The sequence below is a fragment of the Meriones unguiculatus genome, chromosome 14 (genome assembly GCF_030254825.1).
Source record: "Meriones unguiculatus strain TT.TT164.6M chromosome 14, Bangor_MerUng_6.1, whole genome shotgun sequence".
Lineage (NCBI taxonomy): Eukaryota > Metazoa > Chordata > Mammalia > Rodentia > Muridae > Meriones > Meriones unguiculatus.
In genome coordinates, this window is record NC_083361.1 from 82528900 (window position 1) to 82556672 (window position 27773).

The 27773-nt window shown below is 41.2% G+C and overlaps 1 protein-coding gene across 4 annotated transcripts in view; it reads left to right on the forward strand.

Annotated features, from left to right (window-relative positions):
• Nars2 (asparaginyl-tRNA synthetase 2, mitochondrial) overlaps nucleotides 1–27773 on the forward strand; it is a 99911-nt gene that overhangs the window by 56566 nt on the left and 15572 nt on the right. For all 4 annotated transcript variants that reach the window (XM_060367591.1, XM_060367593.1, XM_060367592.1 and 1 more), the window contains 5 exons: nucleotides 7256–7388; nucleotides 11179–11277; nucleotides 11382–11419; nucleotides 13473–13539; nucleotides 15780–15917. In XM_060367591.1, the coding sequence (XP_060223574.1) occupies nucleotides 7256–7388; nucleotides 11179–11277; nucleotides 11382–11419; nucleotides 13473–13539; nucleotides 15780–15917 (475 nt within the window). The remainder of the gene's footprint in view (nucleotides 1–7255; nucleotides 7389–11178; nucleotides 11278–11381; nucleotides 11420–13472; nucleotides 13540–15779; nucleotides 15918–27773) is intronic.

The following is a 27773-nucleotide window of genomic DNA, read 5'->3' on the forward strand; positions in this document are numbered from 1 at the left end:
AGATCTGCCCAGCCCCAGCTAACCACTCTCTTCTACCCTAAATTGAAAGCCAAAGATGTGCCTGTTTTAACTGTCAGGACTGTGAGAAGGAGCTTTGGGTAAAGGAAAGAGCAACTGTGAGGAGCAAGCGATGGCGGTCTTGGAAATGGCAGATAAGGGCTGGTGGGAAGAAGGCAAGGCTGAAACAACTTGGCTTTTTGAGACAGGGTTTCTCTGAGTGACAGAGCCCTGGCTGTCCTGGACTCACTTTGTAAACCAGGCTGGCCTCAGACTCACAGAGATCCACCTGCCTCTCCCTCCCAAGTGCTGGGATTAAAGGCATGCTCCACCACACTTGGCATGGATGTGACTTTTAACATTAACGCTGTCGCCTTCTAATGCCTCTGAGAACAATTATTTCAAAAAGGAGCAGAAGTTCTGAGTAATCGGATTACTGTCTTACCCTCCTGCCCTCCTCCCATCTCAGTGCTGTCTCAAAGTTCTCTTGAGAGATTAGCATATTTCATAGAAAGTTACCATGTTATTTGACAAATATCCAGAGACAGGGATACCATAATAAACAGCAAATAGTGAAATCTATTAAGTATGAAACAAAAAAAACTGGAGTGGGGCTGGAGAGATGGCTTAGTGATTAAGAGCATTGGCTATTCTTCCAGAGGACCTAGGTTCAATTCCCAGTACCTACATAGCAGCAGTCACAGGGAATCTAATGCCCTATTCTGACTTCCTCCATACCAGGTATACCCGTGGTACACAGACGTACATGCAGGCAAAATACCCATACACATAACATAAATATAAAAAAATTAAAAGTATAATCTGTCACAAATTTTGAAGTTTCACAGAAATGAGTGTTAAATGAGTGCTGTACTAAATGTAAACTTTATGTTTTAAAAGGTACTATGAGCAGCAGTTCATGGTGTTATTAAAGAGCTTATTAGGATTGACCTGGAATGGTAGGAGAACACTGAAGACAAACTGAACTTGGTGGATTAATGAGCTCAGTTTTTGACAAGGGAAATAATCGGTTAAGTGGGTGGATATATGCATCTGGACTTTAGAAAAACGACCCATATGAAGAGTATAGGATTGTGAATTGTAGATAGTTAGTTGAAATTGTTGGCTGAGGAAGATCATGGAGGGACAGCGAGAAAAGAAAGTCTGGGACTGAGGACAAAGCTCAGTGGCAAAGTATTTACCTAATATGCCAGGAACCCTAAGTTCAGTATCAATACTGAACGAAGAGGAAGGACTAAGCTTTGGTGAGTGTTAGTAATAAACAGGTAGACGAAGGAGCATGTAAAAAGAGGCAAAGGCATTGGACATAGGAGAAAACAAGTAACAGAACAGGAGCCTGTTGCAGAGGCCCCTGAGAGACTCTACCTAGCAGTGTATCAAAGCAGACACTAAGACTCATAACCAAACCTTCAGCAGAGTGCAGGGAATCATATGAAAGAAGGGGGAGTTAGTATGACGTGGAAAGGATAGGAGCTCCACAAAGACCAAATATATCTGGGCACAGGGGTCTTTTCTGAGACTGACACTCCACCAAGGACCATGTATGGATATAACCTAGAACTTCTGCTCGGATGTAGCCCGTGGTAGCTCAGTAACCAACTGGTTTCCCATAGGAAGGGGAACAGGGACTATTTCTGACAGGAACTCAATGGCAGGCTCTTTGACCTCCCCACCCCCAAGGGAGGAGCAGTCCTGCTAGGCCACAGAGGAGGGCTTTGCAGCCAGTCCTGAAGATACCTGATAAAACAGGGTCAGATGAAAGGGGAGGAGGTCCTCCCCAATCAGTGGACTTGGAAAGGGGCAGGGAGGAGATGAGGGAGGGAGAGAGGGTTTGGGAGGGAATGAGAGAGGAGATACAGATGGGATACAGAGTTAATAAAATGTAACTAATCATAAAAAAATAAAATAAAATAAAAAATAAATAATTTTTTTTTTTTTAAAAAAGGAGGCAAAGGCAGGAGCCAGATAAGTAGGAGAGAACCAAGAGAGCACAGGGTTAGGAGTTTCAAACAAACGGGACATTTGAGGTAACAAACAGAACTACTTATTCCTACCCTGGAGTACAGGGAAGGCTCTTCATGCTCTGGCTCCATGCCACCTCTTGAATGTCTGGAATCTTCTCTTGGGCATGTATCTATAGTGAGTGAGAGACACACTGCAGTATTGATAATGCATTAAATGTCTGGAATCTTCTCTTGGGCATGTATCTATAGTGGGTGACAGATACACTGCAGTATTGATAATGCATTAAATGTCTGGAATCTTCTCTTGGGCATGTATCTATAGTGGGTGACAGACACACTGCAGTATTGATAATGCATTAAATGTCTGGAATCTTCTCTTGGGCATGTATCTATAGTGGGTGACAGATACACTGCAGTATTGATAATGCATTAAATGTCTGGAATCTTCTCTTGGGCATGTATCTATAGTGGGTGACAGACACACTGCAGTATTGATAATGCATTAAATGTCTGGAATCTTCTCTTGGGCATGTATCTATATGGGTGACAGACACACTGCAGTATTGATAATGCATTAAATGTCTGGAATCTTCTCTTGGGCATGTATCTATAGTGGGTGACAGATACACTGCAGTATTGATAATGCATTGGCCACAAGACAGCAAAATAGACTATCTTTTTTCAGCAGTGCTGAAAATTGAACTTAGGTCCTCATGCATTTTTTTTTTCCTGTTTATTTTAGACTCAGTAGTTGTCCTGGCCGTTCTTAAACTTGCTCTGCAGCTCAGGCCATTTTGCCTTAACTTCCACAGTTGCTGGCTTTTCAGGCAGCAGTAAGCAGCGGGCAGTCACTTTCTCCCGTCCAGCTAAGCACAGGCGCGATCAGGTGCTTTAGCGTGTACAGGTAGCAGTCTCTTCGTGGGGTGGGGGAAACACTTAGCAGCACTCTTTTAAAGGCCCGTGTGAAGCTGCCTGCGAGTTCACTTCAGGTCAGTGAACTTGCAGAGGGTGACGTGGAGGTTGGGGTGTTGGCGGTGCGTCTTGTGCTGATTGAGTTCTCCAGCTAAAGAACAAAATCCTGTATTCTTTCTAACTATGAAGCTTAGTTCTGCAGAAAGAATAAACGGTCACACATTCAGTGACCATTTTATGTTCTTCTACTTAGCGACTTGAGGGCTTCAGAAAGAAAGTGACCTCTTTAGAGCCTTCTCTGTAATTTCACTTTTTTCCTCCCCAAAAGCCACTTTTATAGCTGTCTTGATTGGTGTGTATTGGATGTACTTTTGTTATCTTAAGCATCTACTCTAAGCTCATGACTTTCTTTATATAGCTCCCATCTCCCCATAATTTGGCACGAAAATGATTTTTAGTGCTGAGTACTTTCTGCTGGTCTCTTTTCACAGCATTGCTGGCCTTTCACCTGGTTTTGTGTCTTATTTTAGAAATTGTCCTTGTTCTCTTTTAAATGTTGGTTGGTTTAAGCTTTGCTACACTTGACCTAACCAAAAGGCTGAGTAGCAGTTTGTAAGCCTTGCTGCAAATGGCTGTGGAAGGCAGGAAAAATAAAGGAATAAATTAAAATGAATACTTTTATGTGGATCCAGAAACAAAATTATTGCAAAATACTGTAGAGATCCATACCAAGCCTCAACTACTTACCGGTATTCCATGGCATCCTACATAGAATTGCCATGTTATCCTTGGGATTTGCATTTGGAGTTCAGGTTAAAAACTATTGTTGTTTGTACCTAATTCTACAACACAAATAGCATGTATCTTTTGAGTAACAAACCTTTCCCTATATTTCAGAACTTCAAAAGTAAATTTCCATTTCACTGCCTGTGAATCTATGGAAATTTCCAATAAGATACACTTGAATGTTAACATTTGTGTTGATATAATGTATCCTTGAAAGACAGTACCAGAATTACCATCTTTAAAAGTGGATACTCTTGGCAGAGGGTATCAGAGAGCATAGCCCTAAGCTGGAAACTCAGCTTTTACAATTTGGATAGATGCTTGAACAGACCAGAATTATTTGACCCATTTTTAGATACCTATTTTAGTATCCAGTTTAGGTACTAAGTAGCAGCCTGAAAAAGCATCTGAGTGTTTTGCTCTTTGTCATGTTGCTGTATAAAGATGTGTGCCTTCCCAGTTGATGCTGAAGAAGCCTGTCATCATCATTAGTGCTCATTCATTCAGTGTGAGCACCTGTTTTAACTAGGCACTGGAGACACACACATGAATAAAACATGATTCCTGTTGTGGAAAATTTCATAGTTTGCTGTGGGAGAGGGGGATTTTTAAAAACCTAATTACATATCAAAATGAGACACTATATAATAATATATGGATGAAGTGTTATAGTCATATAGAGGAGGAAAATAAGTTGGGGAGGGATGATAAAATTTCAAAAATGAAATGATATAAAGGGGAAAATTTGAAAGTTGTATGGAAGTTTGTACTTAGAGATGAGCAGAGGTGGAAAAGGGAATATTCTACAAAGAAATGTAAGGCTCAGGGACGTGCTAGTTAAGGAGAATGTCCCCAGAGAGCTGGAGAGAGAGAGAGAGAAAGCTGCGTGGGGAGAGAGCAGGACTTTGAATTCATCTTTGGTGGCAGTAGAGTTGTTGAAGATTTTTAAAGTTTCCTGACATAATCAGATTTGACTTTAAGAACTCACGGTAGTTTGGAATCAGAGGAAAAGCAGAAGCAAACACTAGTCAAAAAAAAAAAGTATTTCTTGGGCATGCTTGATGCTTGCCTAAAATCTCATCACTTTTTTGATTCTGTGTTTAGAATTTTGAGAGATGGGCTACATAACATGACCCATCTCAAACAGCAACAAAACAAAAGAACACTTATATTCTAAGCAAAAGACAAAGGTTTACACTGACAACTACTGCAGAGAGGAGTCACTAGATGTGAGAGTGCTTTTACAAAGTGTAAACAAGTAAATTTTTTAATAAAAATGGTAGTGGGCCTGTTGGCAATAAGGGTAGTGAAAGTAAAGCTGGCTTAGTGACTAGTAGATTAGCAGAGCCGGGGAAGATTGTAAAGAATGAGGATTGCTCATCTTGCACATGGTGGATCTAGTCTTTAGGAGCATTCCTGTAGGCAGCTCTGGACCTGAATCATGGGAGAGAGGTAACTACAGAAGTATTCTTTTATTTTTTCACTCTTTTCCATTAAATGCTCATGTTCTCAGACCTATCCTGATCTTGGTCTCAGGATGGTGACTGAAGAATCAAAATGTAAATTCTTAAGCTTCTAACCAACTGAAAAGGCCTTTGAGAGAAAGGGGAAAAAATCTTGTAGGTTTCTGTTACAATTATTCTACTTTTTAATTTTCCCCAAAAACTTCTTTAAGATCTGACATCCTCACACAGACATAGATGCAGGCAAAACACCAATGCACAAATAACTAAAAATGAATAAATTTAAAAGATATAGGTGGTTTTAAAGAATTTAAGCAGGCCTTAAGTAGGGTGAATTGTTACTATTTTTGATTATCTTTTATTTATTCTTTGACAGTTTTATACATGCATACAGTATATCTTGAATTATACCCACATCCAACTCTCACTCTTCAAAGAAAGATGCCAACATATCCCCTCCCATCTTCGTGTCTGTCTGACTCTCTCTCTCTCTCTGTGTTTGTGTGCGTGTAACCCAATGAGTCCAACTAGTGTAGTCTGCTAATCTTGACCAAGCTGCAGTGAATTCATGAGTGCAGAGGTCATGTCATATCCAGAAGACAACAGCATTTTTTTTAACAATTTTTTTTATTTTTATTTTTTATGTGCACTAGTGGTTTTGCCTGCATATATGTCTGTGTGAGGGTACCAGACCTCTTGAGGGTCTGGGTCTGGAGTTTCAGACAGTTGTGAACTGTCATGTGGGTGCTGGGAATTGAACCCAGGTCCTCTGGAAGAGCAGCCAGTGCTCTTAACCTCTGAGCTATCTCTCGAGCCCCGACAACAGCATTTGATAGCATTCCTTTCTATCATCGGGCTCTTAAATTCCCTCTGCCTCCTCTTTGATGTTCCCTGAGCCTTGTGGTTGGTTTGATATAGATGTCCCATTCAAGAATGAACACTCACCAGTTACATATACTGAGCATTTTGACTACTTATTCGTCTCTGTGTCATGGCCCACAGCAGAAAAAGGCTACTCTGGATGAGATTGAGAAGAGCACATTGGTAGATGGGTATAAACATAAAGATTTAGGAAGTCATGTAACAACATGTTTATTTAGCCAAACAGTAATAATAGGTTCCCCCTTGGGGCCTATGACCTTCCAGGCCGTGGTCTTTTGGCCAGGTTTACAAGGCATGAACTGATGCCTGTGGAGCAGGCCTGAGACCCACTAAGAAAGCAGTTGGTTGCCCCTAACCTTCATACCACTGCTGTGCCAGTGGTCAGTCACATCTTGCCCACCTGATCAGTGTTGTGACATTCGGGGTCCAGTGCTGAGTAAACCACTGATGTCCTTTTCCCCCCACAGTGGCTTGCACAGCACCATCTAGCACTTGAAAACTATCAGGGAGGAAGTTTTCAAGGCAGTGCCAGCTTGATTTCTCTGTGTCCTTGCAACTAAGGCGTGCTATGTCTTTGGCAATAGGGTCTTACAGATTAATTATGGTGAACAACCAAAAGCAATGGCAGTAACCTGTGTTGTTTTGGGGGCCTCTGGGGCCTCTTTGATCACCAACTCATAGGAAGACATCCCATGTCTTGTGCTGAGAGTTTCATTTAATAACCTTTGTCTACTGGGGGTGTTACATGTTTATGACATCTGTGTGTGTGTGTGTGTGTGTGTGTGTGTGTGTGTGTGTGTATGTGTATTTAAAGTTGAGCGTACCTCATGCACATGAAATTCTAGTTTTTTTGTTATTGACTCGATTCTGTTTCTTGGGCTGTGGTATTTTTCCTTTGCTTCAGTCTTGATTGCAGCGAAATGCAGTTGCCTGCTGTTTAAGGCAGCTGCAGTAGAGTGCACCCAGAAGTGGTTCTATTTCTATATTTAGAAAACCATAAGGTTTATAAAGCAGTTGCAGATTCCTTTGGGATAAGATGGTTTCTATAAATGTAACATTTTTAATGAAACTATTATTATCTCCCATTTGAGATATAGACCAGGTAATATGTGTGGGTTTGTAGGCACAGCATAGATGCAAAACTTTTTTTTCTTAAGAGCTGAGGTTATTTTAAATACTTGCAATGAATCTTGTGTATTCTATTTTTATGCTCTTAATCTTGAATTGCAGAGCCTTTACCCAAGTATTTACCTTTGGTCCAACATTCCGAGCTGAGAATTCTCAGAGCCGGAGACACCTGGCTGAATTTTACATGGTTGAAGCAGAGATTTCTTTTATTGAAAGCCTGCAGGATCTGATGCAGGTAGGTATACAGTTGGTCATTTTCAGGAATATCTGACATTATAGTGCTTCTGCATTATAGAGATTCATGGGCCGGGAGATGTAACAATTCACTTCGAGGATTATGCGGGCGTGTGTGTGTTTGTGTGTCCGTCTGTCTGACTGACACTTAGTAATAACCCAGAAATAGTTAACTGTTACTATTTTAAATTCTCTATCAGTAATGTTTGGTGCTCAGCCTCTCAGTTTGGATTTATAGCTGTGTGACTGAGTAGTGTCTGTTAGCTGTACCTTATTCATCGTTTATCTTACACTCCTGTTCACCCAGGAAACGATCGTTTCAAAGCATAGGCACTGCAGGTTGGTCAGAATCATGACTATGGCCCTGTCCTTTTCTAGTAAACTCTGACAGGTTTATTTTTCTGAAATCGTGTAAGAGAGGAAGAGAGTGGGGCGATGAGAAAAAAATGAGAGAGAGTGAGAATGAATACCCAAACAGGCCAGAGGTGTTACATCTGCCGTGGAGCTCCATTTGCAGCCAGCGGTAATCCACCCATCATGGAACTTAGCATGGGTCTTTCGTAGATAGCAGCTGAGCCTTCTCTCCAGCCCAGGTTTTCGTTTTTAAGATTTATTTCTATTATATGTTTGAGTGTTTTACCTGTGTGTATATACACCACATGTGTGCATGTCGCCTGCAGAAGCCAGAATAGGGTCTCAGAGCTCCTGAAACTAGATTGCACAGGTGTGAGCTACCTTGTGAGTACCAAGAATCAAACTCAGGCAAGACCAGCAAGTTTCCCCATGCGCCACGCCGTCTCCAGCCCCCGCTGTTCAAGGCTTTGGAATGCTCTGAGGACACCTCCTGAAAGGATCAGCCGCACTGAGTAGAGGGGAAAGTTGAACTGTGGCACATTACAGAGTACCTTTTCTCTGAGGAAGTTAGGAGCTAGAAATAACTTTCCCTGAAGAGAACAGGAGGGTGGGCTTTTGTGCTTTGCCCTGTCAACCAGTTATTTGATGCGGTTACCTAGCCTCAAAGAAACACAACCTTGAGTAAGGCAATGCCTTTGGGCTGGCAGTTCCTGGAGAGTCCGTCAGCCAGTAACATTGCCAGGTAGCATATTTGGCTAAGCATTGTGATGCCTTCCCCTGATTATTTAGATTTGTATCACCCGTGGGACATTTCTGCTTACCCCTACAAGGCGTAGGCGGTGATGGGCAGAGTAATTACTGCTGGTATGTAATGGCTAAAGACAAAGATGCTGTTCCGTGCCCTATCGCTCACAGAATGAATTCTCTTCCCCTGAAGAATTATCCAGTTCAAAGTGTTAATAGTGCCTCTGGAACGACACTATTGCTGACCGCGTGGAGTTAGGCTCTGAGCCTTACAAGATAGTATGGGTAGTATGGGTTCCTTAAGCAGCTTCGTTTGAGCCCACCACCCACTGTTTTTCCTTCACTTAGATTCCGAGAGCATTGTGAGGGGAGGACCCACTCTCAGAGCTCCCCATATCTGCCTCCACTGCATTTCTACTGCCTCCACACACATACCGAAGGGAAAGGTTATGACGACAACATGTAACTTGTTTGGCATATGACAGGATTGCAAAATACTTTCATTTCCTCAAGTTTTTTTTTTTTGTTGTTGTTGTTGTTTTTTTTTTTTAAATAAGAACACTGAGAAATGGATGAGTAAATGCCATGGATGTGGTAAATGCAAATAGAATTCAGTTCTGGATTTTCATACAGTGGGTAAAGGTAATGGCTGCCAGTCCTGATGACTTAACAGGGTGACCCACAGGGTGGAAAGAAAGAACTGATTCCCACTGACCTTCTCAGTAATACCATGGCATCACAAAATTAATCAATAAAATGTAATAATGGGGGCTGGCAATGATTCTGTGGTTAAGAACAAAGGCTGCTCTCCCAAAGAGACCTGGGTTTGATTCCCAGCACCCACATGGCAGCTCACAACCATCTTTAACTGCAGTTCTGGGGGATCTGATGCCTTCTCTTGTCTTCCACGGCACCAAGCATACATACGGTACACAGTCATACATACAAAAAACAACCCATACATATAAAATAAAAAACAAATTAAAAAATGTAATTACAAAATTTAAAACATATTTGAATTGTATCATTATTCCATCTTCTGTTTTTCTTTCATTCACTCATTCATTCTCTGTTGCTGTGGTTGTTTATGGATATTTTCGCTGATGGATTTTTTTAAATGTCCAAGAATGTGAGCCATAACAGCAGTTACATTTTATCTAGAGCATAACCACCCTAAGAGACTCCTGCTGGTATTACTTTGTATCTATTTCAAAATAAGTCTGGGAGTAATAAACAAGTTCAGAGGACCCCAGAGAGATGGCCGGAGTGTCCAGTGAGTTGGATGAGGTGTATCCGGGAGAGAAGGCAACCTTGCTGACCTCTGAGAAGCACACAGCGGCTGCCTGTGACAGTTTTGATTTATTTCTGTTCTATTAGCATCATAGGCACTTAAGCTTGTAAGTTTTAAGGCTGGAACCCACCTCTGTCCCTGTGACTGCAGTCAAAATGTAGAACAATTTTGCTATTACAAAACAACTGCGACTTGCCGCTGCCTTGTATTCTAATCCCTCCCCCTTGACTGCTGATCTGCCCTGTCTCTCTTCAGTGATCTGACCTTTGCAAGCTTTAGTAGTGTGTGCACATCTCTGTCTTCTGCCACTTCGTGAACTAGATATCAAATTTTAGAGTGATCTTGACCTGTTGATCCTGTGTCCACTCCTGAGTGCTAGGATTCTAGGTGTGCTGCTACCATACTGCCTGCCACGCTGCCCCGTTTATGCAGTGTTGGGGAGTCAGGCGAGCCTGTTCCTAGTAGTAGTTCACATTTTAGATTATGTCAACAGTGAACTGTCTCTCCGCTCATTAACAGGTTTTAATTTTATTTTATCCATTCCGTTCAAATGTTTGGTTTTTTTACTCTTTTTTTCATTTTTGGATTCTACTTGTTTGTTTGTTTTTTTTATCCTTCCCAAATTAGTTGTCATGGCTATTTATACTATTGGTGACTTAGAAACTTAAACTCTTCGCTGGGTGTGGTGGCAACATTAATAACCCTAGTACTTTCTGTGAGTTCAAGACCAGTCTAATCTACATAGTGAGTTCCAGACCAGCCAGGGCTACACAGTGAGACCGTGTCTCAAAAGAAATAAATAAAATACTTGAAATATTTTCTATTCTAGTTACTGCTTTCTTCTAGGGAAAACATGTCTCCTATGTCTTACAGTGATATTCTTGGTAGAATTTAATTCTTATATACTAACTTTTTTAATGTCTTATATACTAACTTTTTTTTAATGTTTTTCTATTTTAACAAACAAAGGAATATATAAGTATTGTTTACATTCATGTGTTGTAGCTCAGGTTTTCAAGTTTCCTTTCATTTACCATCGACTGACCCAATCACTTTGCAAAACTTTCTCTTTTCACAGAATCTAATGATGTTTCTCTGAACCAGAAGCTAAGCTAGTACACAGGGTTATTTCATATCATTCTCACAGCAGTCATGTGAATGAGCTGCTATGGTTGTCTTGATTCTGCAAGTGAGTTCATTGATATGTAAAGACACAGAGCTGTTCCCTTGACAACTCATTTCCACACCAGTATTGATCTGAGTTGCTGTAATACGTTCAGGGATTAACTAGCTTAACAGATTCTCAGTTGCTGGAATCCAGAGGAAAGTCTCTCAAGCCGTAAAGCCCTGAAGACCTTTGCGTAAAGCTGCTGCTCAGGCAGTTGTGTCTCATTTCTCTTAGGTCATGGAGGAACTCTTCAAGGCGACCACCGAGGTGGTTCTCTCAAACTGTCCTGAAGATGTTGACCTGTGTCACAAATTCATAGCTCCTGGCCAGAAGGTAGTAAGTTTGTGAATAGGCCAAATGCATAGCTCTTTAAGTATATTCATGATATGTAATAAATATAATTACATTTCAATTTTGTTCTCTTTTGTCTTATCAAGGATAGACTAGAACGTATGCTAAAAAACAGCTTCCTAATGTAAGTAGATATTATAATTTTTCTGAATTTTGCTCATACTTGACCACTGTATCACATTGAGTTATAATAATTTTTATATATCTCTGTTTATCATACCATATTTAAAGCAAAACCCATGTTCTAATTATTTCTGTTGCTCTTATACTTAGCTCTTAGTTGATAATCCATGTTTCATTAGATAAATGAATCATTAGCAAGTTAAAAGAATATCTCCGGGTACATAGATGCATGCCTGTAAACCCAGTACTCAGGAGGCAGAGACAGGTGGGTCTGAGTTAGAGGCCAGCCTCGTCTACAAAGTGAGTCCAGGACAGCCAGGGCTATACAGAGAAACCCCTGTCTTGAAAAAACAAACACACACACACACACACACATAATGATTTGTATTACTAAAATTCATACCTTATAAAGTAATCTCTTGGTATTGATGCATGCCTGTAAACCCAATACTCTGGGAGAACAGAGTACTCTAAGAGAGCCCTGAAGATAGATTGGTTCCCAGAACCTGATGTATACTAAAATCTGCATAGTTAAGACACAATGTAAAATGCCATGGTATATGCAAGTAACCTATGCACATCTACTGTGTCATGTCTAGAGGACCTGTGATAGCTAGTACAAACTACCATAGTGAGCATAGTAAATTGTATGATTAGATCCCCAATGTAAATTAAAAAATTATAATTCCTTTTTTTCCTCAAGCACTTTGGAAACAGTTTCTGGAAAGGCAAAGGCATATTCTTTATGCATAACAAGAGACATACTTAGTAGAGAGATTTTGAGAAGCCCGTTAAGGGTATCCAGAGTCAGAGCTGTAATCTGAACTTGAAAGCCATGCTTTAATTAAGAAGGAGTGAGGGTGGGGAGAAACGGAGGAGATCATTATCCCCAGAAGAAATATCTAGAATCATTATTTCTTCATAATGAAATAGTGGCACAACAACTGTTTAAAAACTACTGCTCCTTAATATTTCTCAGTGTAATTGGTAGATCATTTAAAGTAATTGATGAACTGGAACAATAGACTAAGGAAAGAACTACAGACAAAATATTTTACCTGTACAAATACTTAATTTTTGAATGTTTTTATAACATTACAAATGAATCACGTGTTCTCATTAAGTGGAGGCCATTAGTATTGCTAGCCTTGAACTCCTGTGCCCAAGCACTCCTCCCACCTTGGCCTCTAGGGGTGCGCACACATGCAGTGGTGTTTTTCGTGTCAAGCGTGAGAGTTTTCTTACTGGGAAACTAATGCTCGTTTCCTCTACAGTTTTAGAATAGATTGCCAATGCCTGAGGAAGTGCTCATGATCTTACTTCCGTTCTTAACCAATTTCCTGGGATTTCCCCCCTTGTTCAGCATGCTCTAGTCACACTGACCTTTTTGTTCCTTCAGTGGGACAAAGTGTTCCTCAGAGAAGGCCCTGTACTTGGTTTTCTTTTTGTCTAGTATATTCCTCCCAGTTATTTATGCAGTTCTTTTTTTTTTTTTTTCATATTCTGATGCAGGTTTCTATTCAAATGTCACTTACTCAGAGGTTCTTTCTTGAACATCATCTCTAAAATGGCATCCCAGATACCTCCCTTACTCCTGTTATTTGCTCCAAGAAGGCAGAAGCTTTATTTTTTTTTAATAGGGTCTTTAGTACCTAGAATAATGCTTAGCATCTAGTAACTATGACACTCATGTTTACTAGATGAATAAATAATAAATAAGTGACAACTTTAGAAAAGTCTTTTGCTGTTTGAGCCCCAATATTTCATACCTCTTAGCAGAATATTGGCATAGTGTGGATCTTGAGAAACCGCTTTCTGAGGTGACTTTAGTGCACATTTCGTGTGGTCAGGCGTGGAGTTACTGAGCAGCCACTTCTCTTCATGCAGAGCACATTTTCGTAAGATTAGGTCAGCCTTAATTCCTGATTGCTTCGTACTCACTTATGAGCTTACAGATTATGTTGGAACTGGTTTGGTTTTTCTAGTTTAAACTGGTCCAGTATAGAACAGTTCCACTGTGTTAACTTTTCTCTACTTTTTGTTGTTTTCTCCAGCATTTCTTATACAGAAGCAATCGAGATCTTAAAGCAAGCATCCCAGAACTTCACCTTTACACCCAAGGTAGCTTGTGTGTGTGTGTGTGTGTGTGTGTGTGTGTGTGTTTCCCTACCATCTTTAGCTGCATTAAACAACTTTATTTCTTTTATTAGTAACGTAAGTGTTTGTGGATCTGTGCATAGGCTTTGTGACTTTTTTGTTGGACGTGGCTGAGAATAATTTTGAGATGAGTCCTGACTATGGAACCTTGGCTGACCATGAACTCATTATGTAGACCCAAGTTGGCCTAGAACTCACAGAGATCTCTCTGCTCCCACCTCTCAAGTGCTAGAACTAAAGGTGTGCACCACCATGTGTGGCAATGCAAAATTATTTTAGAAGAGAATTCTATCATTTGGAATAGGAGTAACTAAAGGCCGCTGAGGGTTCCAGGTAAAATGTATGTCTGGTTTGGGAGTTGACACTTAGGCATGGGGGTGGGCTGGGGGCTTCCGGTCCCCAGGAGAGAGGAACACTGGATGTCCCACCTAAGCAGATTACTAAGGTGTCTACTTAGTCCTTTAGTAATGGAGGCAGAGTGAGGAGAGGCCAAAGCAAGTCAGCTACAGAGCTGGGGATGAGGCTGCGGGACTGGACTTGAAGGAGCAGAGACAGAGGTGAATATTTGTAGCTAGACTAGACTACCTACTTCCCTGGCTGGAATGGCTTGTGGGTTCCCAGGGAATGCCTGCTGGGTTGGGGCCTGGGATAGAACAGGGAGTTGGCAGTAGGGGATCCGTGTGATCTACTGGAGGTGGTGGGGTGAGACTGGAGGCTTTTAGAGGAACTAAGGGGAACCAAGGGAGAAGTGAAAATCTTCCGTTAGCACAACTGCTTCCCTGACCGGAGTCCAGGAATGTTTTCTACCCCCCCCCACTCCCAATCCCACCCCCACTCAGACACAGGGCTGCTCACCTTTACCTTCCGGTTATTTTTATGCTCATTCGGTACAGACCTGATGCCTCTTGTCAGTCTGTAGTCGAGGAGACCCCTGTGCTTTCTGTGGCCCATCAAACATCAGAGAAGACAAGACTGAGAACACAGTCATACTAACTGCAGCACAAAAACCCAGCAATACAAATAAATATCCTTGACTGGAGAACTGAAATGTTCCCACTTACCATTGTAAAATAGGGGGCAGTTTTATAATTTTTGTTTATGCGTAACTGTTACATGTAGGCCAATCTATATTTAAGCAAGGAAAATTACTTGTAAGAAAATGAATCTTAAGTGGTTTTACCTAATTGTGCGTCTTGTTCAAAGTTCTTGTTTAAAGTGTTTGTAGGGTGGAGAGTATTGCCAAACAAGGGGGAATAGTAAGGAAATAAGATGTGTAACCTATGTCATTGAACAACCCTTTACCCTCGTCCCAGATCCAGGGGTTACAGGCTCTTACAAAGTTTGTCAGCAACGAGCCTCTTTGTGGGAGCTCATGAAGTCCTGCTGGCCTCAGACTCCTCATGTTGAGGAAGACCTTGCCTCTACCTCCCAACGCCTGGCATAATTGTTTGCACCACCAACCAGCAGCACTTGCTGGGTTTTTTTTTTTTTTTTGTTTTTTTTTTTTTTAATTTGTACTTGTTGGTTTTAAAGTCAGTTAATTCTTTGTGTAATTTCTATTTTGATAATTCCTACCAAGCTTCATGAAGTCAAGAAAGATACTGTTTTAATTTTTTGTTTGTTTGTTTGTTTGTTTGTTTATTACCATATCCAGGACTAAATATGCCACTTGTAATTTAATAGTGACAGTAGTGTTGACTAAATAAATAGACTGAACGGTGTTATAACATACTCATCAAACAACATCTTGTATGAGTTGACTTTTATTAAAATAGAAATTCACTGAGAAAGCCATCATCTCTCTAAAGATAGGCTCAGTGTTGGAAGCACTACCGCCATCATTTCATTTCCTGAGACTTAGAAACAGTTAACTAGGGGAGAAGCTCTAGGCAATATTAATAAAAACCATAATTCTGCATCAGTTTTATCCCTTTGAAAAGTATTTTGTTTTCCTGCCTGTGCTGAATGCCACCCCCTGAGATGAGGCCCAGAAACAATAGTGTTTATTTACTGATTCCAGCTTTCCTCTTTCCGGGCTTTTGGCCACTCTTCCTAGCAAGCGTTTCTCCTTAGTTTAGTCAGCTGTGTAACCTTGGCAGACAGCTGCACACACCATTGAGTCTTGAGGAGAGAAAGTCCTTGGGACTGGTACAGGTTGCTTTTGTGTGTGTATTTTAGCCCTGTCTTCTTGTTTCTTGTTACAGTGGGGTGTTGACCTACAAACTGAACATGAGAAGTACCTGGTGAAACACTGTGGCAACGTACCAGTCTTTGTCATTAACTATCCATTATCACTCAAGCCCTTCTACATGCGGGATAATGAAGACGGTCCTCAGCACACAGTAAGGAGATTATCAAATAAGTGTGGCTCACCGTCTGCATCTGGGCCCTCCCTCTTCTCTCATTTCACTAACTTCAAGAATATTTTCTTAAATTATATCCATCAGTCTTCCCACAGAGCCCACTGTGCAGTAAACATACTTCTCATTTTTCTCACAGGGCCTCCTTAGTACAACAGATCCAAGTGTAAATGGGTTTCATTTTGTTTGAATAACTGAGTTCAGGAAGTAGCCTAGAACACAGGATAACGATGCTAGGTTGATGTCAAGTTTAATATTGATTAGGAGACTCCTGGGAGAGAAAGCTTGCTGGACCACAGGTAATGCTGCTGGCATGATCAGGCAGAAGAACAGTTGGCTTAGAGTTCTTTTGTCTGGTCTATTTATAGAGACAGGGAGGGAAGGCAGTGGAGGGACTGAGGAGTTCTTAGCAGAACGCCCTGTGACAGGCCTCATCTGCCTTCTCTCTCTGCCCGGATTGGCTCTCTGATCTCTTCATTCTATTTCTAATTGATTTTACTCTTTAATTTACTTTCTCTTTATTTTCTTTCTGCTTATAAGATGAGCTGTTAACATAAAAATATATTTTGACTTACAAGATTCTTTTTTTTAATTTTTTTTTATTAATTACACTTTATTCATTTTGTATCCCCCCCATAAGCCCCTTCCTCCTCCCCTCCCAATCCCACCCTCCCTTCCCTTTCTTCACGCATGCCCCTCCCCAAGTCCACTGATAGGGGAGGTCCTCTTCTCCTTCCTTCTGATCTTAGTCTACCAGATCACATCAGGAGTGACTGCATTGTCATCCTCTGTGGCCTGGTAAGGCTGCTCCCCCCTCATGGAGAGGTGATCAAAGAGCAGGCCAATCAGATTATGTCAGAGGCAGTTTCTCTTCCCATTACTATGTAACCCACTTGGACACTGAACTGCCGTGGGCTACATCTGTGCAGGGGTTCTAGGTTATCTCCATGAATAGGTTGGAGTATGAGTCTCTGGGAAGTTCCCTGTGTTCAAATTTTCTGGTTCTGTTGCTCTCCTGACTTACAAGATTCTTAATGAATCATTATATATGTAATGTTATTAGTTAAGTCTGAGACAAATATATTCATCTCAAAATAGGTCAAAAACCTAAATTTTCCTATCCAGTATCTCACCACTTACTTGTAGAAAATAAAGATTATAGCCCACCAGTAAGCAAAACATCCCCATCTTAGGTATATATAGATATCTGTTTTCTTTTACAGTGTTAGAAGACAGTATCAGTCCCATATTACCATCTCATCTTGAAATCCTAGAGCAGTTTTGCTAAGAAACTTGTTTTCTCTATTTACAAATGAAAAATATGCACAGATAATTTAGCTCTGCTATCTCTACCCCATCATTGCACTGTGTATTCTCCCAAATAATGTCCCTTCATGCAGTGTTTTTCACTCTACTCCATTCTATACTGCCATAAATCCTATTTGACACTTACCTGGGATCTGTATAGCTTGTAAAGAATTGGTAAAACTTTGCAGCACTAGGTTTGTTTTTTTGTAGTCTGAGGTAACTTTTTTTGCCTAACTCTTCCTTGAGGTTGCACCTTATTTATTCATTTATTCTCACTTTTTATTCATTTATTCTCACTTCTTAGACCAGCCACAGCCCCTTGTTTATTACCTCTGACAATTTCCTCTTCTGCCTCTACTGCAGCAGTTCTTGTCCAGCTCAGTAGGATCTTCATGTCATTAGGCTACTCAGAAGTGTTTCTGATTTGCCCTGTCTGCATGACTCAGCACTGTCAATTTCTTATTCTAAAACCCTATTATCCCTTGCCTTTGCGGCATCGGGTCCTTGTACTTCCTCTTTTCACTGCTTGCTCTAGTTAGTCTTCTGTATAGATTGTTTTTTCCCAGTTTATCAGATGTTGGGATACCTTTAGTCTAATCCTATGTCTTTCCTCTTGCCCGGTGATTTCATATGTTCCAATAAGCTTGCTGTGTATTCTCAGCTAACTCAGAAATTCAGTTAAAAGAAGTCTCCTCGAGGCTTTTGCTTTAAGTTCTGGACTCATTTCTTTTTACTATTGTTGTTGTTGTTACATTCATTTATTTATTGGAGGGCACACATGCATGCTCTTGCAAGTGTGTAGACTTTAGGGAACAACTTTCAGGAATAGTTTCTCTCTTTCCACTATGTGGAACTCAGAATTCCAACTCAGGCCATTAGCCTTAGTGCTGGGCACCGTTATCTTCTGAACCTTCTCCCCTCCCTCCCCTCCCCTCCCCTCCCCTCCGCTCCCCTCCCCTCCAGTGAGAAAGTGATTAGTTACCCCAGATCATTCATACCACTATTTTACCAATGGTTGTATCTTTGCCGTGCTGGACATTACAAGCTACTAATTCTTAATCCATCATAACTTTTAACAAAATTTTTTACTCACATGTGAAACTACTTAAAGACTTTTCCTTTGTCCAGAGCACCTACAGATCTCTTTTGCACTCACCAGTACATCTTCAGTCTCTAGCATAAAGCCAAGGACATAGCAAGAATCTAATATATATATTGCGTAGGAATAGGCGATTGGATGGATTGAAATCATCAAAGTGTTAGACACAGGGTGAGCACAAATGCATAGTAACCTGATTTGTTAAGGAAAGTGGGAGCAGGTCTGTCTGAGAACTTTTGCTGGAAATTTCCTGAACAAAGGCAGTGATATAAAGGAAAGTATAATGGCCCAGAGTTACATACTTTTGGGTTCAAGTTACAGATCTGCATGTTGCGCATTAGGTGGATGAGCCAAGTATGGTTGTGTAAACTTTTAATCCCATCACTAGGGAGGCAGAGGCAGGTAGTGTCTGTGAGTTCCAGGACAGCCAAGAGATACATAGTAAGATGCTGTCTCAACAAGACGAACAACAGGAAAGCAAACAAACAAACCTATATGATGTTAGGCAGCCCCTAAACCCCTTTGAATTTTAGCTTAAGCAATACAAGTTTATGATCACTCGTGGTTCATTGGAGTTAGGAACTGACCCAGCTGGGCAGTTCTAGTTTAGATCTTTCAGGAAGTTTTAGTCGGGGTTTTAGTTGGGACTGAGATCTACTATCTGGGTGTGAGGATTAGTAATGTATAAAAAGTGTGAAGCACTGTTTCGAGTGGCAGGAAGTTAAGTATGGCGTTGTTTCTCATCCATTCTAACTTGGGATAACTTTACTGTGGCCGATACTGCGATGCTCAGTATTTGTGTATATATGTTGCTGTGCTATCACCTGCATTCTGAAAAGACAGTTCTGTTCTTGTGTGTCCTTCTGAACTCTGTACATTCTAGGAGGCCTTCATCTCTTTAGTGGTGCCTCAGACCACACAAGCGCTGCAATGAGATGTTAGTATCCTTCCGTATTTTTTAAAGTACCATGGCATATAGCTTCTCATTACCATTTTATTTGATCATTGTTAATTAAGATCTTTACATTAGCCATAGATAGTAGCATTTAAATTAGCAACCTTGGTTTTATTTTTTCAACCTATAAAAAGTGCCTATTTCTTCTCCTAAAAAACCTTGAGTAATGAATGTACAAACCTTGGGGTGTGTGAATAGATGCCTCATTTCCTTAGTGGGACTCTAATTATAGCTTTGGGAAGGTTTGCAGGAGTTTATGCAAGAGATTTCACTGAGTTGGTTCAGCCATCACCTTGACAGCCCTGGGGCTATCTGGGGTAGGCTTCACCAGGGGTTACCTCCATCAGATTGGCCTTTGGGCATGTCTGTGGGCGTTCCTTGACTGCTAATTGATGGAGGCAGGCCTAGTCCCCTGTACAGTACAGCTCTAGGCAAGGGATCCTAGACTGTTTAGCAAGCCAGCTGGGCTGGAAAGGTGGCTCAATGGTTAAAAGCACTAGCTGCTCTTTAAAGGGCCCACGTTCAATTCCCAGAACCCACATGGCAGTTTACAACTGTCTATAACTCTAGGATTCAGTGCCCTTTTCTGTCTTCCACAGGCACCAGGTACACACATGATATACAGACACACATGCAGGTAAAACATTCCTACACACACACACACACACACATACACACATTTTTTTTAAAAGCTAACACAGGAGGCAGAGGGAGGTATGTATCTGAGCTCAAGATGAGCCTGGTCTACATAGTGAAACCCTGTCTCAAACAAACAAAGGCAGTTAGCTGAACAAAGGCTAGAGAGCAAGCCGGTAAGTAGCTGTCCTTCATGCTCCCTGCTGCTTCCCTGACTTCCCTTCTGCACTGTGACCTGGAAATGTAGACGAAATAAACCCTTTCCTCTCCAAGTTGCTTATCATCATATTATTTATCACAACCACAGAAAGTAAACTCCAAGATTCAGTGAAATCATAAAAAGTAAAACAGATGTGAAGGCATGCATGGTGCCATGCTCTCATGCAGTAGGGAGGCTGAGGCAGGAGGATTGCCCCAAATTGGAAGCTAGCCTGGTCTACATAGTAAGTTTCAGACCAGCCTAGTGTACAGAGTGAAAATATATCCCACTCTCTCTACCCTAACCCCTAAAAAATAAAAATAAAAAAGATGTGTTTCATTGGTGTTTTCTTTTTTTTTTTTTTTTTTTACACTTTATTCACTTTGTATCCCGCAGTATCTTCCCTCCCAATTCCTTTCTCGCTTCCTCTTCTCCATGCATGCCCCTCCCCAAGTCCACTGATAGGGGAGGTCTTCCTTTCCTTCCTTCTGATACTAGTTCTGTTAGGGCTCATCAGGACTGGTTGCATTGTCATCCTCTGTGGCCTGGTAAGGCTGCTCCCCCCTCGGAGAGGGGATCAAAGGGCAGGCCAATCAGATTATGTCAGAGACAGTCCCTGTTTTCCTTACTAGGGAACCCACTTGGGCACTGAACTGCCATGGGCTACATGTGCAGGGGTTCTAGGTTATCACCATGCGTGGTCCTTGGTTGGAGTATCAGTCTCAGAAAAGACCTCTGTGCCCAAATTTTTTGGTTCTGTTGCTCTCCTTGTGGAGCTCCTGTCCCTTCTAGGTCTTTCTATCTCCCCCTTCTTTCATAATATTCCCTTCACTCTGCCCAAAGTTTGGTTATGAGTCTCAGCATCTGCTTTGATACCCTGCAGGGTAGAGCCTTCCAGAAGCCAAGCAAGTGAAAGACAAGGATAGACAAGTATTTAAAACTTTGGTCCTGGAGTAATAGAAAAATTATATTCTACAGTAATGATGTTCCTTGCTTTTCTTCAACTCACTCTAAAAAAAAAAAATCAAGGTATGCCGATTACCATAATGAAAAGTACACTAGATTGAGAGCTGGCAGTTTGAAATCTAACAGTCTCTGCAGTCAGGGAGCTCTAGTTTCTCCCTCCTTACAGTCAGAGAACCAAATTAGATCTCTGAGGTACATCTCTAAGAGCCTCTGATTTTGTGGAACCTGTTTTTCTCTGCTGACATACGTAAGAACACATAAATTGCAATGCATAATTTTGTCATTTGAAGGCCTTATGAATCTAAGGAAACATGGAAAATACCATGTGCTCCTGGGTCCGGACTATTGGTCAAATAATGTAAATGCAAACGGAAAATACTCAGCTGTGTATGAGTGGCTTCTCAGAGAATATTCGTTCATAACTTCCAAGTGTGACCAGGAAAAAGTAACCATCCAACAGATCTGAATGAGGTAGACCAGGACCACCAAGTAGTACTAGGAGTCTCAAAATCGTGTCAGTATTACTTACATTAGTATTAGTATTCCGTCAGAAAAGGTGAAACAGCAGTGGACGTTCAGTAACATACATACTCTGAAGTCACCTTGACAGGCAGCCAAGGCATAATTAACTAATTTCCCTGGCCTAATGAACCCTGAACCAATAGAACTAGTGAAGACATTGCTAATATTACTTAGTGAGGACTAATGCTTATCCTGACAACACATATGTATATATATGCATGCATGTATGTATCTATGTATACACACATAGCATGCACTGCAGCCTATCTCAGACTCTCTCAGGTTCCTTATAATGATATGTGTACTTTGGATTGTAGGGATGGGAAATATATATAAAAAGAGAAGATTTTAACGTGTGTGGTAGTTTTCTAAACTTTTATTGCTGTTCTGTTTCTCTCCATTTCAATCTCTCCATTTCCTTATAAACAATGATTTTAGTTAAAGCGGTAGATATAAAAGAGAGCACAGATGTCTCCTAAGCCTTCAGGTAGAATAGGACTGCAAAGGAAGGTGCACCGAGGGATGGAGCGATGGCTCAGCGGTTGACAACACCGGCTGCTCTTCCAGAGCGTCCAGCTTCATTTCCCAGCACCCACAGGGCAGCTCACAACTACCTAGTAAAGTTCCAGGGGATCTGACACCCTCGCACAGACATATAGACAGCAAAACACCAATGCACACAAAATAAATAATTTTTTAAAAAAGGAAGCTGCACTGTTAGGAAGAACAACAAAGAGAAGTAGTTCAGAGTGAAGAAATTACTTCTGTTTATTTAAATAACTAAACCCATTTTTCAGGATTAGAAAGTATATAGTCACTTTTCTCTTTGCTGTGCCAAAATGCCTGACAAAAAGCAGCTAGAAGAAAGAGTTAAAGAGGCCTTTAGTTTGAGAGGACGTGTTCTGTCATGGCGGAGAAGGCAGCGTGGCGGGAGTGGAAGGCCGCTGCTCACCTGGCGTCTAGTCAGGAAGCAGAGTGAGGTTTCTCGTAACAGGTGCAGATGCTTTGGAGTTGTCACTGCCTCTGTCAGCAGCTTTAAACTTGTTCACTTTTCCTCACCGAACTTCACATTTTTAATACGTTTGTATTCTACTTTGTATTCTTTCTCACCGTAAAAATGAGAAAAACCAGTGAGCATTAGTCGCATCATAGCCTGAATGTTGTACTGTCTTGAAATTTCCCCCGCCAAAGAAATTAGTCTGTTACTTTGAAATTCAGGTTTACATGGGTTCTCAGGACAAAGGAAGAAACAATCCTCTTCTTTGCCAGAAGATAGCACAAATGCCCTCCAGCCCAGTTCCTGATTGAATCCTAGTTGCCCTGAAACCTCAGGACCTAGCCCACTGCTGTTCCGTGTTTCTGTCTGCATTCTCAGGACTATCACAGGAGTCACCTGAGAAATGCTTTATGCTTCTAGGAACTAATGACCATCTGCTGGGTGACTACCTCCTTCCAGTAGCATCTGTGGATCAAGTCTTCTTTTAGGCCCTTAGGAGACACAAATCATACTGAACTCTCATAGCACTACTGAACATTATGTAATGGGATATAACAATGAGAACAAAAAGTAATCAAGAGGTACTTAACAAATGACTCTTCCTGGCTGAGACAATAAACTCCATCACAGTAGCTTGCACATCAGACCAGCAGAGAGAGTGCAGAAGGCAATGTCAGCATGATGAGTCCCACAAAAACACATTCCAGTGAAAGGAGCCAAATCCCAGAACTCTGTGCTGTGTGGTGCTGTTTATAGGGAGTTCAAAACAGCAGCTTCACCCTGTGTGGTCATCGTCAGCAAAAGATGTGATTCTTTGTAGGGGTGATGAGCGAACGAGAGAATGAGAAGGACTTCTGGGGGCATTAATCTTGTTCTGTTTCTCGATCTATGTTGGCGACACACAGTGTGCTCGTTTTAAGAAAGTTCACAAAACTGTATACACTGTATCCGTAGACTTTCATGTTCTAAGTAAGTTCACTCCAAAGGGGAATGCTGTTATTTTATCACTACAAAGGTTTGTGAGAGTCAGAAAAACTAAACAAAATGTTTAATTAGCCTTGCAAGCCAAACTCTGCAACAGCATTTGAGGTACTACCAAGATGGCTCAGCTGGAGTGGAAGAAAGAACGAACTTCTGCTAGTTATTATCTCACTGACACACACACACACACACTTGTGTGCACACACATACTCACAATTCTAAAGAACTAGTGATGGCCTATGATCTGTGAACTAAGCTGGAAGATAGAGGACTAAGGATGAGCCACAGGTCATTCCCAGAAGTCAGACTCTTCATTCTAAAGGTGGTGTTCACAGAAATGTTTTCCTTTCTTCAAGAGGAAGAACTCAGTTAGCATGTATGTGTATTTACCTCCCAGCTGATTTCTGCTGCCTAGCAAGGAATTTAGAACTCCCAAAGGAAAGGAAAAGTGTGCTAATTACCCTGTCCCTGAGGGAATAGAAACATATTTTGAGACAAGGTGAAATTGTGTTCCTTTGAAACCGTTAGATCTTTGTAAACTATAAATCTCTGCCTGTTTAGCAAGGGCAAGTAATGACATTGACTCGGGATTTATAAGAACACAGGTAATTTTCACTGCTGTCTATCAGCCCATCTGCATCTTCTGGCCGTGGCATCTGGAGGATATTTCCTCATTCTACCTGCTTTCCAAGGCCAACAGCAGTAGCAGATGAAAGGGTATTAAGCTTTTTCCCTTCCTTGAACTTAGTGTAGAAAGGTCATATATGAAAGGCTTTGTTCCTGTTTAGCCTTTTTTTTTTTTTAATGGAAAAATCTGTTTCATTTTGAGTACATTGATTGGAATCAAAGAGTCAGAGTCAGAAGGGAACGTTATAAACAGAAGCCAGGGTTTGCTCAGCTTCAATACCAGCCTGAGCTATATCAAGGCAGCTGCAGCAGCAAGCTGTAACCCAAGCAGAATCAGAACCCACACCCATGGAGGAAGGTGGTCCTGGAAGCACTCTGGGCCTGGAAGATGTACAGAGTGAAACAGGGTTGTTTAAGCTAGGAGAGTTGGGGGTGAAAGGGCAGCAGAGCCAAAGTCTTCAGACTATTTACATTTCCGGGCTCTGTAGAAACAGTGGAGATTCGTATGTAAAGGGCTCAAACTTGGGCATCTTTAAATTAAGACATTTTTCTCTGCAACTGGCAAAATTTTAATGAAATGTTTAGCTCCACTTTCTGATACCATATTATTCCCCAGAACCACCAATTATGCACTAAGATTGTATGTTCTGATCCTGTATTATGTTCTCTCAGAAGGTTTTTTTTCTTTAAAGTAGAAATGATTGTTAATACAGAAGATATTTAAAAAATTCAAGGTCATGGGATGAATTTTGCCTTTGATTTTATAAATTTCAAAGAAAAAAGACCAACATAGGGAAGCACTGAGGGTCCCTGTACCATTCATTTGTTCTCCAGAGTAGTCATAATGAAACTTATAAACAAATAAATCAGGATGCTTTCAGCCAGATAGTTAAAAGATACAGAGATTTTTTCCAAAGGGAATTTTCAAAATTTGCAGCTTCAAAGGTGATATGTTCTAGCTCAGTGGTTGTCAACCTTCCTGACACTGTGGCCCTTTAATACAGTTCCTCATGTTGTGGTGACCCCCCCTCCCCTCCAGTAAAAAAATTATTTCATTGCTACTGCATAACTGTAATCTTTCTACTGTTGTGAATCATAATGTACATACCTGATATGCAAGATATCTGCCATGTGGCCCCTTGAGAACCACTGCTCTATCTGGTTTAAGACGCACCCCTAAACTCTAGCTGCTTCTGTGGCTGGGCATGCAGCAGCTGACTGGGCAGGTAAGGGTGCTCACAGGCCAGTTTCACAGTCGCCTTTGCAGCTGGCACACTGGAAATGCTCGGAAGGACTGTTAGTGATCATTTAATATCAGTACTTTTGATAATGGTTCTGACCTTTGATTATTTATGGTACTTTGTATTTTCCTTGTGGTTTGATGGAGGGAAATAAGAGAATAACTATCTCTCCTTCGTTGTTATAATGAAGAACTAGTTAGAACAATACAAGTGCAAGAGATCCAGGAGCTGAGGAATGAGCAGTGCGGTGGACTCCTGCTATACACAAAGTTTCCGTTTCTCCCTCAGGGTGTGTTGTACTTTCCCATCCTGTTGATATGAATTTCTTTATGTGAATTGCATTAGCCAAAGGATTGTGAACAGAAGTAACATTTTATATTATTTTTGACATAGGTTTTAACAGATTTTTATATTCCTTTTTTCTGTTTACTCCAAAACTTTTTTCTTTTTTTTTTATTTTTTTTTTCACAATTTATCCATTATATATCCTGATTGAACCCCGCCCCCCAACATCCCCCAGGCCCACCCTCTTGTCCTCTTCCCCTCATCCCCTTCCCCTAAACCACTTGTTCTGTGGTCTGGCAAGGCTGCACCCCCTAGGGGAAGGTGATCAAAGAGCTAGCCACTAAGTTCATGTCAGAGACAGCCCTGTACCCCTTACTAGGGAACCCACCTGGAAACTGAGCAGCCAATGGGCTTCCTTTGAACAGGGGTTCTAGGTCCCCTCCATGCATGGTCCTTGGTTGGAGTATCAGTCCCTGCAGGCCCCCCTGGATCCAGGTATTTTGGCTCTGTTCTCCTTGCGGAGTTCCTGTCCCCCCCCCCAGGTCTTTCTATCGCCATCTTCTTCCATAAGGTTTCCAGCACTCTGCCCAAAATTTGGCTATGAGTTTCAGTATCTCCTTCAGTGCCCTGGTGGGTAGAGTCTTTCAGAGGCCCTCTGTGGAAGGCTCTTGACCTGTCCTTATCTTCTCCTACTTCCAACATGTATCCTGTTTGCCCTTCTGAATGAGGATTAAGCATCTTCCCTAGGGTCCTACTTGTTGTTTAGCTTCTTTTAAGACTATATATTTGAGTGGATATTAGCCATATAATATAGGATGAACATACTAAAATCCAAAACTTTCTAAAGAGATTTTTTTTCTTACTTCCAAAGCAGTTTAAAAAAGCAGATTCATTGTAAACTAGTAATTATTTTTACATTTATTTTATATGTATGTGTGTGTGTGTTACTATGGATACACATGTGCCATGGCACATATGTCAGGGCAACTTGTGGGGAATTAGCTTCTTCATTCCATCATGTAGTTTCTGAATTGGACTGAAATCATATTGATTTAACAACAAGGACCTTTACCTGCCAGCCTATAAACTAGTGATTCTTAATTAGGATTGATTGCTGTCCTTTCTCTAGCCCCTTGATGACATTTAGCAATGGCTGGAGACACGTAGGTTTGACAGTGAGGCTAGTAGTACATCTGGCATCTAATGGGTGGAAGTTAATTGCTCTGGTTAGTACCTTACAGTGAGCTGAGATTACAGCTCAGTGGAGCTCAGTAGAGCGCAGAGACCCTAAGCTCCATCCCCAGCACCAAAGATGAAGAAAGTTCTACATCCTTCCAATTATTTTTTTTCAATTTTATTTTTTTATTATTAGTGACATTTTGTTAACTCTGTATCCCAGCTGTATCCCGCTCCCTCATTCCCTCCCAAGCCCTTCCTCCCTCCCTATCTCTTCCCTGCCCCTTTCCAAGTCCACTCATTGGGGAGGACCTCCTCCCCTTTCATCGGACCCTGTTTTATCAGGTATCTTCAGGACTGGCTGCAAAGTCCAATTCTTAAAACTAAAAATTATCTAGCTAACATGTTGTTAATGCTGAGACTTGTTTTTAAAGTATGCATGAGTATGACACCATGATATAAGATTTAAAGACGTTTCAAGAAACCAGTGAGAAGGATCAGTGATGAAGAGTGCTGTTGCTCCTCCAGAGAACTTGACTGCCGTTCCTAACACCCCCACACTAGGTGGCTCAACTGCCTGTAACTCCAGCTCCAGAGGAGCCTGTGGCCTCTGGCCCTCGGGCACCTGCACATGGATGGCACATGTATGCACACACACATAAATAAAAATAAAAGTCCAGTGGTGATTCACATAGTTTAGAACATCCAGATCTGCTGCAATTGCAATGTTCCAGCTAAATAAAAACTACACAGAGGGCATAAGAAATGCTGTGGTTACACAGTAAACTCACATATCAAGAGGTGTGCAGTCAAAGATGAAGGATAAAAAGTCTTTTTTTTTATTGT